This window comes from Bos taurus, chromosome 22 (assembly GCF_002263795.3).
Source record: "Bos taurus isolate L1 Dominette 01449 registration number 42190680 breed Hereford chromosome 22, ARS-UCD2.0, whole genome shotgun sequence".
Taxonomy (NCBI): Eukaryota; Metazoa; Chordata; class Mammalia; order Artiodactyla; family Bovidae; genus Bos; species Bos taurus.
Window position 1 is genome coordinate 27,337,348 of NC_037349.1, and position 22,918 is coordinate 27,360,265.

Consider the following 22,918-nt stretch of genomic DNA (forward strand, 5'->3'; position numbering starts at 1 on the left):
TTTCATGGACAGAGGAGCCTGGTGAGCTACAGTCCATGGGTTTGTAAAGAGTTGGAGATGACTAAGTGACTAACAGTTCCACACTTTCACTATCTTTAACAAGTGACAGTCAGAGAACATTTCTTAATATTTCCTTAGACATCACAGTGTGTACCAGGAATCCACGAGTTACCAGTTGGAGTAATGGTCAATAGAACTGCAAGTCGCGTGTGCTGCTCCTATACTTTTATGTTATGCTATTCTATTATGTCAAATCTTTTGTACACTTTTTCCCTCTTCAATATCTTTAATATTTTCTGCAGATGTTTAAATCTCTGAAATAATCCTTGCTATCAGTCAGAGTTACTTAGAGTTGTGATTGTATTTTTGTTCATTTATTCATCGAAGAAAAACATTGAGTACCTACCATGCTTGGGTTATCCTTCCCAGCTGGTGCAGTGGTAAAGAATCTGCCTGCCAATGCAGGAGACTCAAGAGATACAGTTTTGATCCCTGTGTTGGGAAAGATCCCCTGGAAAAGGCAATGGCAACCCACTACAATATTCTTACCTAGAGAATTCCATGGACAGAGGACCCTGGCAGGCTACAGTCCATGGGGTTGCAAAGAGTCAGACACAACTGAGCAGCTAACACAGCACAACAACACGCTTGGGTTATTCAGTAAACAAACTGACAAAGATGCTGCCCACATGCACTGTACCTTCTTCCAGAGGTACAAAGAAAATAGGCAGTATATAAGTATACTGCAAGGAATATAAAGCAAGGAAATCCACTGAAAACAAAATTCACACAAGCAGAAAATACCAGAGGAGTGTCTGAGAAACATAAGCTGGAGCATGAAACCAGGGGATCGGAGGAGAGATGTGAACCAAGATTTCATGGAGATGAAGGAATTCAGTTTGTTTCTTAGGGACAATCCTGTAGAGGTTCTGTAACCCTTGTTAGCACTTAGTTGGACTAAGGTTTTAGTTGGAGTGAAAAGTAGAGACCGGTGCAGAGTTTTGAGCAGAGAAATGAAATGATGGAAAGTGTATATTTAAAGGTTTACTCTTCACTGCTCAGTAGAGAACAGACTATGGAGAGTCAAGGGCCGAAATGGGAGGAGTCCCAGGAGACACTGCAGTAATCCAGGCGGGAGTGATAATGACCACAGTGAGATGGCGGCAGCAGCTGATGGACGGAAGGCATTCAAATCTAAATATATTCTGAGTGTGGAGTCACTGGCATGGCTGGCAGACTGGATATGAGTGCTCAGAGAAGCATTCCTGCAGGGTATGTGGTGAACAGCAGGAAGAATACCAGCCAAAACAACCGAGATGAGAAAGGCTGAGGTCCTACCGGGTGGGGTAGGAGGAGCATCAGGAGATTGCTGTTGTGGAAAACATAGTAAATGACTCTTCTGAAGACTTTTGCTGTGACGTGGAGCAAGAAACGGGGAGTAGCAATGGAAAACTGGAGTCAGAGAACTTTGAATTCATAAACGTTGGAAGGACTGTGATGACAGAAATGCACATGTGGATATTTGCATTTAGGAAGAAACAAATTAATTAGCATTTTAACTAAGTATCCTACCTATTCTAAACATCATTTTTTTTTTTTTGTAGTATCTCAAAAGTTTTGAGTCTATTTAAATCTTGGTAGTAGTATATTTTCCAATCATTGAAAATGCAGTGATTTCTATTTCTACTCTTATATTTCATGAAGCAATAAAACTAAAATGAAATTGATTTTGTAATAGTATTATAACTCTTGTTTACAGGTGACTTTAATTTTTAAACTTCTATAGCCTATAGGTTTAGATATCCTAATTCTTTTAACAAGAATTTGTGTGTGCAGTGAAATATATTATGGATCTTCATCAAAATGTCTGTTTTAATCCTGAAGACTTTTCATTATATAGAGGTATATTTACACACACACACACACATACACATATATATACCTACACAAACATGCATACTGTAAGTGAGATTAACAATCTGCCTCTGAAAATTGCTTTTATTGAAATAAAAATGCTGAAGCTTTGCTGAACACTTTATTGTTTCCCCAATAGAACCAACGAGGATAACCTTGGCACCGTCCAACATGGATGTCTCCGTGGGTGAGAGCGTCATTTTGCCCTGCCAGGTGCAACACGACCCCCTGTTAGCTACCATGTTTACCTGGTATTTCAATGGGGCCCTCGCAGATTTTAGGAAAGATGGATCTCACTTTGAGAAAGTTGGTGGGGTAAGTCGTGACAGTTTCCTCCTGCTTTTTACACGTCTCTGATGTTTTATCCCCATAGAAACATCAGGGACATATGTGTTGCGCCAGTAATGTTTGTTCTTTGAGACAACTAGGGTTTCAATTCTGTAGTGATCTGTGATCTAACTTTATCATTGTAATTACCAGAAAGTGATCACATTTATTTCAATCTGTAAATTATAATTTTATTTAAAATTAATGTTTGTTGTGTTTATGTTAAATATTACTTTAACATGAACATAAATTTGTATTTGTGTTAACAGTACTTTGTGATACTTTTGTCATGAGTATTCCCTTCCAGAAGGGAAGGTGTTCTTATGCAAGTGTTTATTTTCAACATAAAATGTTATGAAATTGAATGAAGTTCACATTTATGAAGTGCTTCCAATGTATCAGGTCAGGTTCTTCATCCCAGTTAATTCTTGCAGTGGTGCTGGATGTTAGTGGTAAGAATTGTCATTTTGCAGGTGTTTAAACCAAGGATTTGTAAACTTATTAATCTGTCCAACGTCACTGAGCTGGTTAGTGGTGGAACTTAGATCCAAGTTTAAATATGTGAGTCCCCAAATTACACATATATTTTCTTCTGGTCCATTTTTTCACCTCATGTGTGATGGTTCTACTTGAGGAAGAATTATAAATTTCAAGGGAAAATAGACACATTGAGGAGAACTGCTGAGAAGGGACTCAGTGTTGTGAACCACTCAGAGTTAAACCTCATACCTGGCCACATGTCTGTGAATCCAGAATCACAAGGCCAGCTTTCCTTGCCAGCCAGTTTGCATCGACACAAGATTATCTTCACTCATTTTGGCTAAGATGTCAGTGGTGCATCATTATGAAATCTGGGTTTTCTCCTTATGGACAAAACAGTATGATGGTTAATTCATCTATATTCATTTGAAAGTATTTATTAAAAGTACGTATGTATATACATGGGCCTAGTAATGTGTCAGGATTGTGTGCAACTTCAAAGGATGGTGTTAAAACTTGAATGTGTGTGTGTATGCTCAGTCGTTTCCGACTCTTTGCAACCCCATGGACTGTAGTCTGCCAGGCTCCTCTGTCCGTGGAATTTTCCTGGCAAAAGTCCTGGAGAGGATTGTCATTTTCTTCTCCAGGGGATCTTCCCAACCCAAAGTCGAACCTGTGTCTCTTGTGTCTCCTGCACTGGCCGGCAGATTCCTTACAATTGAGCCACCTGAATGGTGTTCCCTTAAAAGATCTGTTCTAATCCTAATGCCTAGCTGTGAAATAGAATTATTAGTCTCTGTCCTTGGTTCCTAGCAAAGAGCTTCTAAAATCTTTAGAGTTTCCAGGGTGATGAAACCTCTTTTGCCATAATGAAGTGAATCTGTGGGCTCCTGGATAGCTTCAGGATGGTCATGAGAAAGACCAAGCCATGATTAGAAGCCTGGAATTTCAGCACTCCCTACCCCATCCCCATCCTTCAGGAAGGAGGGAAGGGTTGGGGATTGAACTTATGATTGACCAGGCCTATGTGATGATGCTCCCAGAAGCATCCCAAAAGTAAAATACTTTTCACCACAGAGAGCTTCTGAGTTGGTGAACATAGCTACATGCTTCGTGGGTGACACACCCCACATCCATGGGATAGAAATTCTCTCACTTGAAACCCCTCAGGATCTCACCCTATATCTCTTCCTCTGGATGTTTAGGTGCATTCTTAATGATCCTTTATGGCATTCATGTTTAAAGCATCATAAAATAAATAAGTACTATCCTGAGCTCTGTGAGTCATTCTAGCACATTATTGAGCCCAAGGAGCATGTCATGGAAGCGTCAGTTTATAAGTGATTGGTGAGGAGTACAAATGGCAATCTGAGACTCAATCTGATGCTATCTCCAGGCAGTTAATACCAGAATTGAATTATAGGACTGCCTGTCATTGAATTACCAGACCTAGTGTTGGAAATTTGCCTGATACGGAAGACACACACGTTTGGTATTCTAAGTGTGTGTAGAGTGGTTGACCATAAAGGTGACACAGAAAGAGTTTGTCCTTTACACTAGTACCTCAGAATGTGACCTTATTTGGAAAGGGTTGTTGCAGAAATAGTTAGTGAAGTTATGGTGATGTCATACTAGAATAGGATGGACCCTAATCCAGTATGACTGTTGTCCTTATAAGACAGGGGAAATTTGTACACAGACAAACACACAGAGAGAAGATCACCTTGTAAAGTCATAGACACAAGGAAAATGGCCCTGTGAAGATGGAGGCAGGCACTGTGAAGTTTTGCTTCCACAAGTCCTAGAGTTCCTGGAGTTGCCAGAACCTGGAAGAGGCAGGGAAGGGTCTTATCCTAGAAATTTTGGAGAGAGATCTTGATTTCAGATTTCTGGCTCCAAAACTCTAAGAGGACAAAGTTCTGTTGTTTGAAGCCCCCCCGCTTGTTACTGTGTTATAGCAGCCCTACTGACCCTCTACAAATGGTTTTCAAGAAATTGAAGATGTTTAGATATCTAGCCACAGTTAAGTGCAATTTCAATGCTGTTTCTATTTTCTGTCATCTGGCTTTTGTTTTCAAAGTTCTAGTTAACTTTCCAAATTATTCTGACCAATTCAAGGCTTTTAAGAACTTCATCAGTTGCTACAAAGCATTACCATTTCTTTCACTATTGCTTTAAATGCTTTTTTTAAAAATCACCAATCTCTTCTATCACAACAGGAAAAGGCATATGCCAGTATCCTCTGCCAGCTCTTTACTCCATGCTTAGGGTTTATCATTTGCATTTTCTTGGAGAGGAGGCAATGGGGAGGGGGAAAAAAAAAAAAAAAAGGCAAGAATGTTACCTTCACAATAACTGCTTATCCAATCAGAAAAATGCTTCTCCTGTAACCCAGCTCTTACTCTAATTCATAAAGAATTTGATTTAAAACTTTTGCTTTTCTGCATATTGTAGATAACAGTATTTGTGATTTATCCTCTGGATTTTTTTTTTTTTATCCTCTGGATTTTAAACTGTTGATAATATTTTATCCAATACAATGTCCTCCATCTGAGCTAATGCTAAAGAAATATATGTTGATATACTAAAAATTCAAAGTATTTTGATTTTATATGCATCAAACATCCTCAAAGAAACATTTGCTAAGACTGAAGTAGACAGCTGCTTTCTTAAGAGGATCTTAGAATTGAGAATATTCAAGATAATAATGTTACTTAACTGCTGCTGTGCTGCTGATAGGTTCTACATAAAAAGTATTAAGTCAGCCATCTCTCTACAAGAGTCGGGTATCTGAACCATGCAATTTCATGAATTAACCCTATCACTTGCCAATTCTGTTCTTTTTCTAACATCCTTGATCACAGCCTATGAATTTTTTATTGACTTGTCACATTAGTTAACTTAATATTCTCCCATCAATGTAAAATGGTAAGCCCTACAAGATGACATTACCCTCAAGTACAGGCTATTAAATAAATTGGTTTTCTGTTGCATGAGAAGGGAGTCACATAACAACACTTTATCCTCTGATTGTGTGTTCATTGCAGCATCCACGTTAATATCTAGAAAGTCTGCTTTTCTTTTATCGCATTGTGTTCATAGATAGATTCCCTGTTTTCAAAAGCAATGGAATGTGAGGGAGGAGTTGCCAAGTGGGAAAGTTGTCTAGAAAGCTGGATAGTCTAAGAACCATTTTTTTTTTAAGAAAAAGAGAGAAAGAATTTAAAAAATGGAAAATCAAGCATACAGCTTTAAACTATTTCAGCCACTTGTCCTTGAGACTACTCTGAGTACTCAGTATTCATTTGTTATAAAAAGCACACACTTTTCGAGAAAAACCCAGAAGCTCAAAACAACCTCTAACAATTTAGATTAAATCTGTTGTATAGACTTGTACATCATGCCAAAGGAGTGTGATGACTGTTGGAGGAGAGGAAATTGTCATGTCCAATACAGGTCACCAAGTGAGGGTCATTGGCTTCATGAAGAAAAGAATTCAAGAGCAAGCCAGAGTAAAGTGAAAGCATATTTATTTAGAGAGACAGATATTCCATAGGCAGAACGGGGACCTCCTCAGAAAGTGAGAGGGGCCCCAGGGCATGGGATTGTTGGTTTTTATGGACTGAGTAATTGCATGCTGTAAGGATTCAGAAGAATATTCTAACTATTCCAGGGAAGGATGCAGATCCCCAGGAACTGGGCTACTGCCCACTTTTTGATCTTTTATGGTCCACCTCGGAATTCTCATGGTGCACAAGAGACTGGTTTTGAGTATTGAAATGAAGATACAATAAGCTAAAAGTCAATGACCAGACTGTTCTCCGTTCCACCTTGCATTCAGCCAGTTCCATCCAGTTTTTATCACATCCTAAAGGCTGCACCCCTGCTTCATTAATCTTATTGTTGTGCCCCGCCTACTTACCTCCTGTCTCAACTGCAGTTCAGGTTTCTGCTCTGTCAGAATGTATAACATTCAGAAAAGCTTGTTAAGCTAATTGTGTAAAGCAAATTGACACATCACCAAGGAGAAATATAGGTCAAATACAGGCTTTGTTCCATACGACAAATCAAAGTTGTATAACTAAGTCAACAGTAAAAGGCTTCCACTTAAGTCCACTGTTGGCCAAGCAAATCTTGTTTGCAGGCGCCATGTGGTATAAATAGAGAAGCAGGGAGTTTGTGTTCAGGTACAGGTGAGGTCTAGATCCTCTTGCTCACTAGATGATACCCTTGCCTGGGGTCCTTTATGTTCCCCATTTTCTGGTTGCTTTTCCCAAAACTTTTTAGTATTTGCCATGTTCCCTCCCGCCACAAGATTTTGCACACATTGATCCCTCTTCCAAGAATACTGTTCTCTCTCCTTTTGCCTGTTTAGATATCTTCATATGTAGTTGTGTATATGTAGGTAAGAATGTATGTGGGTTTGTGTATACACTTAAATTTCATATATGCACAGTAATAGGATGAGACACAGTCCCAACAGTATGTTTACAGTGGCATTCTATCATACCCATGTTTAATCAACAGAACTCTATGCCATTCACTCCCCCTCCAAAAAAAAAAAAAAGAAAGAAATAAAAGAAAAAGAGAAAAGGAGAAAGAAAAAAGAGGAATTGCATCATTCACCCAGTACCCAGTATAGCATCTTTCTTTCTCTGCTTTTAAATATATCTAAGCTTCTACTGTGGAGAAGGCAATGGCACCCCACTCCAGTACTCTTGCCTGGAAAATCCCATGGACGGAGGAGCCTGGTAGGCTGCAGTCCATGGGGTCGCTAAGAGTCGGACACGACTGAGTGACTTCACTTTCACTTTTCACTTTCCTGCATTGGAGAGGGAAATGGAAACCCACTCCAGTGTTCTTGCCTGGAGAATCCCAGGGACGGGGGAGCCTGGTGAGCTGCTGTCTATGGGGTCGCACAGAGTTGGACAGGACTGAAGCGACTTATCAGCAGTAGCAGCAGCAAGCTTCTACTGACAAGAAAAAGGGGATAATAGCCCCAAGCACAGGAGAAATGAAAGAACATTATTGGCTGGTACCTAAGGATTTAAAGGGCCTGACAACTTAAGTATGCTTTTAAGAACGTTCAAAAATAATTTGGCTTGCTGTGATAAGTTAACTTTTGGACTTAGATATATTACATAATGGAGACTGACTATAGCTTGAAACTTTCAAACCTAAACATCTCATGAGTCCCCTGTATATTTGATAAACCTGATGTGGGGCAGATAGTTTAGAAATGAGGAATGTATAGAGCCAAGCTATAGAGCTTTATACACGGTTTGTGGAATTGGATCTGTGATGGATTAGAATGTGTGTGGATAAAAGTCACTGGAAGCAATAAGAGGTTTAGCAGTGACAACCAATCTGCCACTCATTGAACTGACTGCCTTCAGTGTGATTTATCTCCCACGGGCCACAATCACAGTCGAGTGACAGCCACTCCTTGTGAGCCTGAGTCTTGATGTATTTCCCAGCCCTCGATGGCAGGAAAGAGTATCTTTGAAAGAAATCCTTTGTGTGTAATAACATAATATGGCCACTTTGACTTGATTAATTTCATAGAATTATTTGGGTATGATGACTAAGGGTTTGAAAATACCAGTTATTTTATGATACGAAATTCTGTAAGAGGTTTTATGTGCATTTGAAATACAGAACCGAGGCAAAGCACTCATTCCAAACAGTACCAGTGGTAATACACTGTGTTTTTAAACATCTTCCACTTAGAGTGTCATATAAATGTTATACCTTGTCCAAATTCAAAATATTAACTGACTTGGAAAGGTCATTAGGAGACTGTATTCAGCAATGAGCCCATAAAAGTTGGTGATTCCACCAGAAGAATTATTTTTATTCATCTTGAGCATAGTACAATAGCCCCTCACAATTCCTCCCACAAAACTATTTGGGGATGAAAAAATAAGAATTCTCCAATGCCTGTTGGAAAAAGGGAATTGCACAAAATAGCTGAAGTTGAGCTTGTTTTACTAGCTCATCATTTGCCCACCCAGGCATATAGACTCAGTTCCTTATTAAGGTGTGATTAGTATCCCAGGAATGTGTTTATTATATACAGTGTTTATTAAGCTCCACCCCAGTAGAAACCCTGCAAGATTTAAATTTATAAGAAGATGAGCAGAAGTCAGACCAAGTAACTTATAACTTGAGCTAAAATCCATAAAAACAGCCAGAGTTAAAACAAAACCAACACTATGAGTGAAAAGATGTGCAAATACTAATCAGTCATATTTAACAGAAGAAAAAAAAAAGGCTAACAAGTGTTAATTTCAAAAACAACAATAACCCTGTGTACGAGACAGCAAAAGAGACACTGAAGTATAGAACAGTCTTATGGACTCTGTTGCAGAGGGAGAGGGTGGGAAGATTTGGGAGAATGGCATTGAAACATGTATAATATCATGTATGAAACGAGTCGCCAGTCCAGGTTCGATGCACGATACTGGATGCTTGGGGCTGGTGCACTGGGACGACCCAGAAGGAGGGTATGGGGAGGGAGGAGGGAGGAGGGTTCAGGATGGGGAACACATGTATACCTGTGGCGGATTCATTTTGATATTTGGCAAAACTAATACAATTTGTAAAGTTTAAAAATAAAATAAAAAACAAAAACAAAAAAATAAAATAAAAAAAAACAATAGTAATTCAAGGCAAACCTTTAATGTAAAAAAGGAAATTTATTTTGTAAAAAGTTTGCTCTGCCATAAAGATAGTAATCATGAATCATAATAGTCTAATTAATATGCCATTAAAATGTATCAAGTCAGGAACAAAGAGAAAAGTGAGAAACAAAATTATCATGTAGTCTGAGAATTCCTCTTTTAATCATCAACAGATAGTTTGCCAAAAATTAGAAAAAAACTATTTCATAATGGAAGTAACATACATATAAAACATTGATCCTAAAATTAAAAAATATACCTTCTTTTTCATCCTTTTCACACCTTTGTGAATTTTAGAAAATAAAAATAACAAAACAATTATATAGAAAGGAGATAGATAGAGGAAGAAATGGAAGGATGGAGGAATGGCCAAGAGCAATGGTTGAGCTCTGAAAGATACTAATGAAGAATACAGCTGTTAAAACAGCTAAAATTAGAAATGAGAAAGAGAATGTGATAGGTAAGAAAGAATTAATAAACAGCATTCCATGTTCAAGTCATATGTATGAAAACTCAATTAAATATAAACTTTTGGGAAGAATATAAATGATCAATATTAATAAGAATTCCTTTGTAAATCCATAATCATAAAAAAAACTGTGTAACCCCCTGCCCCCACAAAAAAAGGATTCTAAAACTAGAGTTTTACTGGTAATTTTTTTCAATTCTTTGGCAGTAGATAAATTGTTATATAAGCTATTTGAAAATATAAAAAGTTTTAAATCTTTCTAATTTATTTTGTTAGGCTAGTATATTCCTGAGGACAAAACCTGGCAAGATTACAAAAAATTAGTAAATTTGAATCAATTTCATGATTATAGTGTGAAAACCTAAATAAGATTTTAGCAAAAAAATTTGAAAAGTTTAGTTGCTCAGTCATGTCCGACTCTCTGCAACCCCATGGACTGTAGCCTACCAGGCTCCTCTGACCATGGGATTTTCTAGGCAAGAGTACTGGAGTGGGTTGCCATTTCCTTCTCCAGAAGATCTTCCTGACCCAGGGATCGAACCTGGGTCTCCACTTTGTAGGCAGATGCTTTACCATCTGAGCTACCAGGGAAGTCCTAATAAAATCTGAAGTACTCAGTGATGGTTTCAGAAATGTGCATGCTTCATATCAATAAATATAATAAAATAGACCACTGTATCCTCAATGGACATTTATAAGACATTCAATAAAATTAATGACCAATATAGGAAGAAATAATTGCTTCTTCACACCTCAAAAATATCTTTAAAGGAAATGCCAGGAATCCTTTTATTTAAACCAGGAACAATACAAAATACACACCAGTACCATTACCTTGGACTTCACTGATAGCTCAGTTGGTAAAGAATCCACCTGCAATGCAGGAGACCCTAGTTCGATTCCTGGGTCAGGAACATCTGCTGGAGAAGGGATAGACTACCCACTCAAGTATTCTCAGGCTTCCCTTGTGGCTCAGCTGGTAAAGAATCTGCCCGCAATGCGGGAAACCTGGGTTCGATCCCTGGGTTGGGAAGATCCCCCGGAGAAGGGAAAGGCTACCCACTCCAGTATTCTGGTCTAGAGAATTCCATGGACTGTATAGTCCATGAGGTTGTGAAGAGTTGGACGTGACTGAGCAACTTTCACATAGACCATTACCTTAAATCCATTTGGAGGGTTTTGGGCCAATACAGTTGATATGAACAAGAATGAATGTCTAATTTGTGAAATAAGGAGTCAGAATTATCATTATTGGAGAACAAAATGATACTGCTGCCGCTGCTGCTGCTAAGCCACTTCAGTCGTGTCCGACTTACTAGGGCTTCTCAAAACCGAATAGTATCAACTCTAAAAATTTTTTAAACTAACCAGAGTTCAGTCAACTACTGTGATACAAAATAAATTCACAAAAAGCAATAGACTTATTTATGTGTCAACAATAACCAATGAAAAGTATACAAAAATGTCCCTCAAAAGATAGATTAAAATATATGTTAATAATTTGCACAAGTGCAGAAGGTCTAAATAAAGCCAGCTACAGTACTTTCTTAGGATGAATGGGTGGATGTAGAGAAGCACAGGGAAAGAATAATAAAAACCATCCGTGCTCCTAGATGAAATATAAGAGCTATATATCGTAAGGCTTTTCATTTTTCTTAGATTTTTCCATGGTTCCAAAATGACTATCAGTCAGATTCCACTTGGGACAATTCTGAGGTAAAGAAAAGAAAAGTTTAGAGTGTTCTGAAAGAAGAGTAATGACACTTTGTCAGCAATTCCCAGGTTGTTTTCTGGAGGATATGTGTTCAGGTATGAATTGCTGGATAGGATTGGAATTATACGTATAGTTACATCACTGAATCATCTGCACTCAAAATTCCAACTCTTGTAACCTGTTTCATTCTCCTGTGAACTGTTGTTTATCTTTCTTTGCCTCATCTATAAAACTTTTATCTACTCATCTATAAAACTAACATGATAATAGTAATTTATTCTAAGGTATGCATAAAATACTTGGACCAACTTGTGTTAGCTCTTGCTGCTGCTGTTGTTGTGGTTACTACAACTAGCACCACTGGTAGGATTGTTTCTAAAGAATTCTCTAGGAAAACTGCAACAATTTACAGCTTCATTAGCAGAGCAGGAGGGTGCCTGTTTCCCCAGTCGTTTCCACACATCTTTTCCCTTGAGGTTTTTAAATAAAAAAATTCCCAAGCAGGTGGTTGAGAAGTGTTATCTCTTTATGAACAGTTTCTCATTTCTCAGAATAAACAGTAAAATTGAGAATCTTTCCATTTTGCTTATTAGTAACTTGGATACTTAAGGAAGATTCAGAATTATAACAGACTCCTCCAAATCAAGAAAATTTGGGGCTTAATACTGACTTCTGAAATGCATGAAACTTCTGCAGAAAACAAAAAAAATTTGCCTAATTTCTAGCTCAAGAAATTTACAAAAGCCCAGCTGCCTGAATTATTATACAGAAGAATATTCAAAAAATTATTTTAAATCTAGCAATAGAGAATGACTTCCCCAGATCACAAAAGTAGAACACGTTGCTTCAAGACAACCATCAGCTAAATCAGACCTATTTTATTTCTGCTAGAAACAAAGTAATGATGTTGATATTTTCATATAATTGATTTTTAATCTCACGTATTTTTTGTGTCCTTTAGACAGTGTTCTCCTTAGGTCATAGCAGGAAATATTACACACAAATTCACAGTATGTACTGGCCATTTCCTGTTCCTCTTCCATACCTTGCAGATTTGTATCCTCCGTTCATTTCTTCCATTAGAAGTCAGGTCTTTTGTTTTACAGGTTTACAGTAGGTCTTTATATAGTCAGACTCTTAATTATATCTTATCTTAGTGTGATTCACTGGAAATGTCTTCTTTTAGTATGCCACTTTTGTGTTAAACTTGTCTATTATTATATCACTCAGAATAAAACTTTTCATTTTCATGTAGTCAAAAAAATCTGTATTGTTCTTTTCCTAATAGTTCTCATAACTTTTCTTGGATTGAATGGAAAATTCAAACTGTAGCAATTTGAAGAGGAATATGAAGATTTTAAAACTAGTATTCATGGAGAGTAACATTAGAAAATTTGGAGAAGTTAGGCTAATGCTATGGGAGAGGAACTTTGGGAGATATGCAGATATTTACAGAATATTTCAGGGAGATTTTGCTGTTAATTTCATATTGTTCCCCACATAACTTCTATAAAATGTCACCACTCCAATTTTTAGGAATTGAATTTTTCTCAGGGGTGGGGGTATCTATTGTTTACTGTTGATCTTAGGACATACTGAGATTCCACCACGGGACCCGTCCTCCAGTTAGCCAGTTGAAAACTATAAGCTACCACCAAAGAGATACTAATGTGTATGTTTGTGTATCTATAAATATGTTTGTATATATCCCAGCACATGAAAATCTAAATGCAGCTATGTACAGATACTTTTAAAAAATCTCCAAAGGAAGTTCTGAGTCAGTAATAATTCATTCAGTATTGCTTATAATTCTTTCAGATCCACCATTGTAAATAACAGGTGTTTGCTTGTATCTATGATTTGCAAATTTAAAATATCTCATCTCTGGAGGTGGAGGAATGAACTAGCAGTTTGTAATTTTGGTTTTATTTTTGGGGTGAGCCAAAGGTTCATGAATACATTCTGAAAAATGTCAAAAATAGGCTTAAAACTAACAAATCCAGTAAATGAACAAATCAGTCAAACCAAATGAGGAGGTAAATGGTATCTGCTAATCACAGCATTATCTTTTATTCCTGATGACTTATTATTTTAAAAGCTTTTTTAGGAAATAATTCTCATAATTCAACTATTTAAAGTGTACCATTAAACAGCTTTGGTATGTTCAAAGAGATCTACATCTATCATCATCATCAACTTTAGAGTGTCCTAAAAACCCTTGGCATCCTATAATCTTTACTATCTCCATGCTGCTGCTGCTGCTGCTAAGTCACTTCAGTCGTGTCCGACTCTGTGCAACCCCAAAGACGGCAGCCCACCAGACTCCACTGTCCATGGGATTCTCCAGGCAAGAACACTGGAGTGGGTTGCCATTTCCTTCTCCAATGCATGAAAGTGAAAAGTGAAAGGGAAGTTGTTCAGTCGTGTCCGACTCTTCGTGACCCCATGGATTGCAGCCACCAGGCTCCTCTGTCCATGGGACTTGCCAGGCAAGAGTACTGGAGTGGGGTGCCATTGCCTTTTCCTTACTATCTCCATAGTTTTGCCTTTTTCCAGAATGTCCTGTAGTTGGAATCACGTGGTATATAGCCATTTTGGATTGACTTACTTCACTTAGTACTGTACATTTTTATTTCCTCCCTATCTTTTAGTGGCTTAAAAGGTGGTTTTCTTTTCTTTTTTTTTTTTTTTGTACTGGATATAATAGTGTACCACTCACCTCCTGAAGGCCTGCTTGGTCACTTCCAAGTTTTTGAAATTATGAATAAAGCTGTGTGCAGGTTTTGTATGGACATAAGTTTTCAATCTGGTTAAACATCAAGGAGTAAGATTTCTAGGTCCTTTTTGTTGTTGTTGTTGTTGTTCAGTCACTCAGTCGTGTCCAACTCTTTGCAACCCCACGGACTGCAGCAGGCCAGGCTTCACTGTCCTTCACTGTCTCACGAAGCTTGCTCAAACTCATATCCATTGAGTCGATGATGCCATCCAACCATCTCCTCCTCTGTTGTCCCTTTCTCTTCTTGCCCTCAATATTTCCCAGCATAAGGGTCTTTTCCAAAGAGTTGGCTCTTTGCATCAAGTGGCCAAAGTATTGGAGCTTCAGCTTCAGCTTCAGCATCAGTCCTCCCAGTGAATATTTAGGGTTGATTTCCTTTAGGATTGACTGGTTGATCTCCAGGGGAGATCTCCAGGGAAATCTCAAGAGTCTTCCAGCACCACAATTCAAAAGCATCAATGCTTCAGCACTCAGCCTTCTTTATGGTCCAACTCTCACATCTATACATGACTACTGGGAAAACCATAGCTTTGACTAGACAGACCTTTATCAGCAAAGTAATGTCTCTGCTTTTGAATATGCTAAGTTGGTCATAACTTTCCTTCCAAGGAGTAAGCGTCTTTTAATTTCATGGCTGCAGTCACCATTCACAGTGATTTTGGAGCCCAGGGATATAAATCTGTCACTGTTTCCACTTTTCCCCCATTTATTTCCCATGAAGTGCTGAGACCTGATGCCGTGATCTTGGTTTTTTAAATGTTGAGTTTTAAGCCAGCTTTTTCACTCTCCTCTTTCACTTTCATCAAGAGGTCTTTGGTTGATGAAAAATTCCTCTTTGTTTTCTGTCATAAGCATGGTGTCATCTGCATATCTGAGGTTATTGATATTTCCTCCTGGCAATCTTGATTCCAGCTTGTGCTTCATCCAGCCTGGAATTTTGCCTGATGTACTCTTTATATAAGTTAAATAAGCAGGGTGATAATATACAGCCTGAGGTACTCCTTTCCCAATTTGAACCAGTCCATTGTTCCATGTCAAGTTCTAACTGTTGCTTCTGGACGTGCATACAGATTTCTTAGGAAGCAGGTATGGTGGTATGGTATTTCTATCTCTTGAAAAATTTCCCATAGTTTGTTGTGATCCACACAGTCCAGGGTTTTAGCATAGTCAATGAAGCAGATGTTTTTTCTGGAATTCTCTTGTTTTTCCTATGGTCCTACATATGGCAAGAATATGTTTAGTTTCACTTTCCTCCTAGCAGTGAATTGTTATTTTGAAAAAAACTATGAGATCAATTAAGAATATTTTACTTATTTATTTTCTGATGTTCTTCTTTTCTTATTTAGGCCTGTGTTTCTGGCCTTTATCACTTTCGTACTCTCTGGAGAGAGACCTGTGGTTTGATTTCAGATATAAATCTGGGAAATTCTTCATCACCACTGCTTCACATGTTATTTCTGTTCCTTTTTTTCTTTCTTCTCCTTCTGTTACCACCATTATGCAGTTCTTAAGTATTTTCTTCTTTATTTTTAGTTGTTTCATCTTTTAAGTTTTGGAACATTTGATTGTCACACACATACACACTTTATCCTCAAGCTTAGAGATTGTTTTCTCAGCCATGTTTAGTCTACTAATGAGCCCATCAAAGTCATTACTTATCTCTTTACAGTATTTTTGATCACTGGCTTTCTTTTTTAAGAATTTTTTAAGAATTTTTAAGGAGATTTAAGAATTTTTCTTAATTAAAAATTAATTTATTTAAATTAATTAAATTAAATTTTCTTAATTAAAACTAAAATTAAATTTTTAATTTTAAATTTAAGAATTTTTTTAAGGAGACTTTCTTCTCTACAGATCCTTAAGAAAACAGGTGCCTTGTCTTATACTGCTTCCTATAGATGATAGCAACTTGCCCTTCAACTCACACGTTTCTTTTTTAGTTTTTTTTGTGTTTTTTTTTTTTTTTTAGAATCTCCATTCCTCTGCTTACATTATCCATTTTTTGCATACTACCTATTTTTTTTCCATTAAATACCTTAGCATATTAATCATAGTTCTTTAAAATTTCTGGTCTGATAACTCATGCCATGTCTGATGCCTGTTCCGATGTGTATTCAACCTCTTAATACTGTTGTGTTTTGCATTTTAATATGCTGTGTAAGTTTTCTCTTGAAACCCATGAATGATGTACTGGCTAAAAGAAGTGCAGTGAATAGGGCTTTATAAATATAGTGGGAAAGTATGGGAGTGAGAGGGAGTATTCTCTAGTTATGTGTCTTGGTCCCATTGTTTTGGTGAACCTGTCCTCCTGAATTATCAACTTCACCAGTTCTTTGTCTCCTCCTCACCCATTTGGTGAGATAGGATGGCTGAGGGACTGGAGCTGTGTGTTTCTTTTCCCCCGTGTGGAAAGCTATATTTGGGTATTTTTCTTAGAAAGAGGTGGTGGTGCTGTGTTCCTGTCATGTGTGATGCTATGCCACCCCATGGACAAGATTTACTAGGCTATTACAAAACCCCAGCAGGTTAGGCTCTGGTAAAATAGTTTCTTCTGAAGGCAAAATTTGTTTTTTTAAGAAGAATATAGTGCTGTGGCTTGTTGCAGAATGGTTCATTTTACCTCCCCCTCCCAGAAGTATGAGAAGATCTTCAATCATTCACTATGATGATCCAGTTGAGTTCCTGGAGGTAAAACTCAGAAAAATGTGGGGAACCACCTATGTCCTGGGTTCCCAGGAGTGTTAGCTCTTAGACTTGTTCTGCTGACCCTCCAGAAATTCATCAATCACAGTTCAGATTTTTCTACTCCAGTACTGGCTTCCAGGGAAAATTCTGCTGTTGGATTTCTGCTCCAGAAAGTTGTGGTTCCCTGTATTTGCCTATTGTCTCTCCATTTTAGAGGTAGTGGTTTTATTCTTGACCTCACTTCTCTGTCAGATTTAACAGGAGTTGCTTAGCTTTTTACTTGTTGTCAGAACAGAGTGATGACTGCTAAACTGTTTATATGCCAGTTGAAAATCAGAAGTCAGGGTGATTGTTCTGTTTTTTAATTAGGTTATTTGACTTTTTATTATTGAGTTGTAATTGTCCATAGTGGCTTGATTTTTATGTCTCAATTTCAGAAAGAAAATTACTCTACTTTACAAGACATAATATTTAATTATACCATATAGTTGATCTGGACATGAAAAAGAAAGTGAAGAATAAATGGCTCATTTTGGGCAATTGAAAATTTTAGACACAAAACCCAGGAATTTTAGCCATTTTTTATTACAGTAAATACTCTAATTTTGAAAACCATTTATTAATACTGACTTGAAAATTTTAGATGATGCTTTTTACTAGAAAAATAGTCTAATGATAATATTTGACATCCAACCTTCTGTCTTTGATAGCTTACAGTGAATGATGTTGGATTCATGATCTCCAAAGAAGAAGAAGATTTAGCTTTGGGATCACGCAAGAGCTTTTGTGTAGCAGAGTTTTATTAAAGTAAGAAAAGGGGCAGAGAAAGCTTCTGACATAGACATCAAAAGGGGTATGGAGAGTGCCCCCCTCGCTAGTGTTAGTAAGGGAGTTATATACTTTTTAATTGGTTATTACAGTAGATCAAAAGAATGTCTCAAGGTTGTAAAGATCTTACTAGACCCACTCCCATAATATACATTTTAAGATAACAGGATTCGTCAGGTTTTCAAGAAGGAGAAACTGTCCTCAAGCAAGATATATTATATAATCCTTAGTACAAAGTTTAAACAGAGTTGTTTGTTGCGTAATCATCAGTTATGGAAAACATTTTATGTGACTAATTTATATAACATTTTAAAACATTTTATGTGACTAAGACTAAGGAATGTAGAGAAAAAAAAAGACATTTGTCCTTTCCTCCTTCTTGAGACCTCCTTGGGGACCCTGGACTTCTTATCAACCTGCCTAGGAATTGACTCTCTCAGTCTCTCATCTTTTTCGTTATATTTTTAAATAAGACTTTGAGATTTTGGAGAAGGAAATGACAACCCACTCCAGTACTCTTGCCTGGAAAATCCTATGGATGGAGGAGCATGGTAGACTACAGTCCATGGGGTTGCAAAGAGCCAGACACGACTGAGCAACTTCACTTTCACTTTTCTTTCTTTCACTTTGAGATTTTAAAAATCTATATTTCTGGAGTATCAGGAAAACTGTTGGAATATTTTGGTCTGAAGTCGTAATAAAGCTAGCATGATCACTTTGTGAACAACTCTCCTAGGAGAGAGTATGATTTTATTCTCTCTGACTGTGGGTATCTTTTCTCTGGCTTATCACACAGGCTACTGACATGCAAGGACATCTAGCTCAGGGTTGTTAGAGTTTTTTACATCTATTTTGGTTTCTTGGCACAGTCAGCTTAAAACAACCCTGCAAGGATGAATTTTGAACAAAAACTATAAACTCACCATTCTCCCTCTCTCAGAACTGCTGATGGGAGGAAGCCGAGGAAAAGACAGAAAGTAAGAGGACCATTTTGTATAGTCTTTGTAGGTCACCTACCCTCAAAAGAGGCAGTATGGCAGCTACAGAATGGATCTGAAGGGATGTGGCTCATGGTGTTTTCCAAAAATGGCTACACAAGCACACTTTGCCCAACTTGCTCTTCTTTCACTATGACTTTGACACTGTTTCTCATCAAGTGGTGAAATGAATGCGTCTCTGCTTAAACCCAGGTAGACCTTTGTGACTGCCTTAACTGCTAAAGAAAAATAGGAGTGAAGCTCTGTGATTGCTGAGGCTAGCTCATAAAAATGCATGCACTTCCACCTTGTTGTATTGGTACAGTTTTGCTTGGAATCCAGCCAGCATAATATGAGGAAGTACAAACAGGTAGACAGAGAGGTCTACCTTAAGAGCAGGGCTGTGCTTCCACTCACTAGCCAACACCACTCAACAGTCATGTAAGCTGGTACTGTCCCCATTCAAGCTGCCCCAGCTGATAAGGTTTACAACTGAGATGAGCTGATGATCTCTGCTCAGATTACACATTGTTGAGTGGTGTGAATGATCATCATTTTTTTAAGCCACTAAATTTTGGGAGTAATTTATTACACACCAAAATTAATTGGAACTAGGAAGTCAACGCAAGACATTTGGCACAAATTGCTTGCTCAAGTTTCCATGAAACAGTGGCTTTTTGTACCTTTGTATCAGTGGGTTTCATTTTTTTATGTGCTACTTTATAATTCTACAAGGGACAGATCTACTCCCAGTATATTTTAAACCTCTTGTATCAGGGTAAAAACAACAAAAAGAAAAAAGACATTTGATCTGTGAGATGTGATTGCCACTCAAGATATGCTCTTAGATATTATGACTTGAAACACCTTCATTCTTTGTCAGAATTGTCACATCAGTTCAGAGTAATCTTAGGGTGATTCACATTGACTAACAGTTTCTGTAGAAACCTATCACTGTGTTGAATTATTTCAATGACTATTGTTTTTAAAATGACAACAGGTACGTCAGTGCAACTAATGTCAAGGAAATGAGCCTTGTGCTTGACCTATAGTTCCTGTTTCACAAATATTACTTTCTCACCCATCCTCCAGAATGAAAATATGTACCGGGATACTTTCCTCTGCTTATAAATCCAGCACTAAACAACCTAACTTGATGATTATTTTTTGCATTTATTGACTGTGGAGCTTTAAACCTAGGGAGAAGATGTTGGTGACTGTCTTGAGCCTTTTCGTTCCAGGAGGAGTGAAGATGAAGAATATAAAATCTCAGGAGTTTAACGAGTTTTGATACTAGCTGATCATTAGAATTAGCTAAAAGCTCTCCATTTCTTATCCATCCTAATTTAACTGTTCTGAGATGCAGCTTCATGAGTTCTGGTATGTTTATAAAGACTGTCCAGGTGAATTTATTGTACAGCCAGTGTTGAGAACTACTGGCTTAATGATCTGAGTAGCCAAGTATTTTGCAAAGCAAAGATAAGGTACCATAGACAACAAAGCAGAGTAAGATCCATACTGTTTTCAATTTTGTTTCAATCATTTAGGTTAAATCAATGAGAGTAATTCAGTATGGTGTTAGGTTGGTCACAAATGATTTTCCAATTCTTGTTAATCTGCCTTTTTAATTAAAAGAGCAAAGGTCACATTCTCAGAGACTTTGAAAATGTACAGCTAGTGTCCATTTACATTATTGTGGACCATGTCTGTTTGCATTATTTTCTATTTCTACACTTTTCATTTTATCAGTTAACTATTATTTTGGTCAGCAGTGTTCCATGTTAGATAAAAGTACACATATTTCTGTGTTGACTTCTATATAATTTAAGTTTAAGAAAGTTAAATAGTTTAAGAAAAAATTAAGTAAATAATAGAGCATTTTGTGCTGAGATGTGGCTTACCAAAAATGCAGAGGTGTCCTTCTAATGGCTGAAGTTTAGGAAGCATTGAGGAAACAATCACTCTGGGAACAGACACTTGGGATCTTGAGATCACCAGCTTCCAGTAAGATACTCCACGAACACTACCCTGACCAGAAAAAAAAAAAAAAAATCCCCAGGTCGTTAATATGAGCTTGATGTTGAAATAGAAGCTGATACCTCAAAGGTAACTTGGATATTAGATACAATTAAATATATGTCTGAAGAGTCTTTGACCAAGCTTTTATCTTCTATATGTCACTCTCGCAATAGTTAGGATAAAAGAAGCTGATATCTAAATCCTGTAAAGGATCAGTTCAGTTCAGTTGCTCAGTCTTGTCCAACTCTTTGTTTCCCCATGGACTGCAGCATGCCAGGCCTCTCTGTCTATCACCAAACTTATACTCAAAAGCTTACTTTTGGGTTTACTCAAACTCATGTCCATTGAGTCAGTGATGCCATCCAACCATCTCATCCTTTGTCATCTCCTTCTCCTCCTTCCTTCAATCTTTCCCAGCATCAGAGTCCTCAAATGAGTCAGTTCTTTGCATCAGGTGGCTGTGGCCAAAGTACTGGAATTTCAGCTTCAACATCAACCCTTCCAATGAATATTCAGGACTGATTTCCTTTAGGATGGACTGGTTGGATCTCTTTGCAGTACAAGGGACTCTGAAGAGTCTTCTCCAACACCACAGTTTGAAAGTATCAATTCTTTGGTGCTCAGCTTTCTTTGTAGTCCAGCTCTCATATCCATACATGACTACTGGAAAAACCATAATTTTGACTAGATAGACCCTTGTTGCCAAAGTAATGTCTCTACTTTTTAATATGCTGTCTAGGTTGGTCATAACTTTTCTTCCAAGGAGCAAGTGTCTTTTAATTTCATGGCTGCAGTCACCATCTGCAGTGATTTTGGAGCCCAGTCTGTCAATGTCTCCACTGTTTCCATTTATTTGCAAGGAAGTGATGGGACCAGATGCCATGATCTTAGTTTTCTGAATGTTGATTTTTAAGCCAAATTTTTCACTCTCCTCTTTCACTTTCATCAAGAGGCTCTTTAGTTATTCTTCACTTTCTGCCATAGGGTGGTGTCATCTGCATGTCTGAGGTTATTGACAATCTTCATTTTAGCTTGTGCTTCATCCAGTCCAACATTTCTCATGATGTACTCTGCATTTAAGTTAAATAAGCAGGGTGACAATATACAGCCTTGACATACTCCTTTCAAATTTGGAGCCAGTCTGTTTTCCCATGCCCAGTTCTAACTGTTGCTTCTTGACCTGCATCCAGGTTTCTCAGGAGGCAGATAAGATAGTCTGGTACTCCCATCACTTTTAAGAATTTTCCACAGTTTGTTGTGATCCACACAGTCAAAGGCTTTGGCATAGTCATTAAAGCAGAAATAGATGTTTTTCTGGAACTCTATTGGTTTTTCAGTGTCCCAACAGATGTTGGCAATTTGATTTCTGGTTCTTTTGCCTTTTCTAAATCCAGCTTGAACATCTGGGAGTTCACAGTTTACATACTGTTGAAGCCTGGCGTGGAGAATTTTGAGCATTACTTTGTTAGTGTGTGAGATGAGTGCAATTGTGCATAGTTTGATTATTCTTTGGCATTGCCTTTCTTTGGGTTTGGAATGAAAACTGATCTTTTCCAGGCCTGTGGCCACTGCTGAATTTTCCAGATTTACTGGCATATTGAGTGCTGCACTTTCACAGCATCATCTTTTAGGATTTGAAATAGCTCAACTGGAATTCCATCACCTCCACTAGCTTTGTTTGTAGTGATGCTTCCTAAGCCCCACTTGACTTCATATTCTAAGTCTGACTCTAGGTGAGTGATCACACCATCATAATTATCTGGGTCATGAAGACCTTTTTAGTACAGTTCTGTGTATTCTTGCCACCTCTTAATATCTTCTGCTTCTGTTAGGTCCATACCATTTCTTTCCTTTATTGAGCCCATCTTTGCTTGAAAAATTCCCTTGGTATCTCTAATTTTCTTGAGGAGATCTCTAGTCGTTCCCATTCTATTGTTTTCCTCCATTCCTTTGCATTGATCACTGAGGAAGGCTTTCTTATGTCTCCTTGCTATTGGCTGGAACTCTGCATTCAAATGGGCATATCTTTCCTTTTTTCCTTTGCCT

At 37.7% G+C, this 22,918-nt stretch overlaps 1 protein-coding gene across 4 annotated transcripts in view; it reads left to right on the top strand.

Moving 5' to 3' along the window:
* CNTN3 (contactin 3) overlaps window positions 1-22,918 on the top strand; it is a 399,434-nt gene that overhangs the window by 318,294 nt on the left and 58,222 nt on the right. For all 4 annotated transcript variants that reach the window (XM_024983152.2, XM_059880039.1, XM_059880038.1 and 1 more), the window contains exon 13: window positions 2,054-2,229. In XM_024983152.2, coding sequence (XP_024838920.1) covers window positions 2,054-2,229 — 176 coding nt within the window. The remainder of the gene's footprint in view (window positions 1-2,053; window positions 2,230-22,918) is intronic.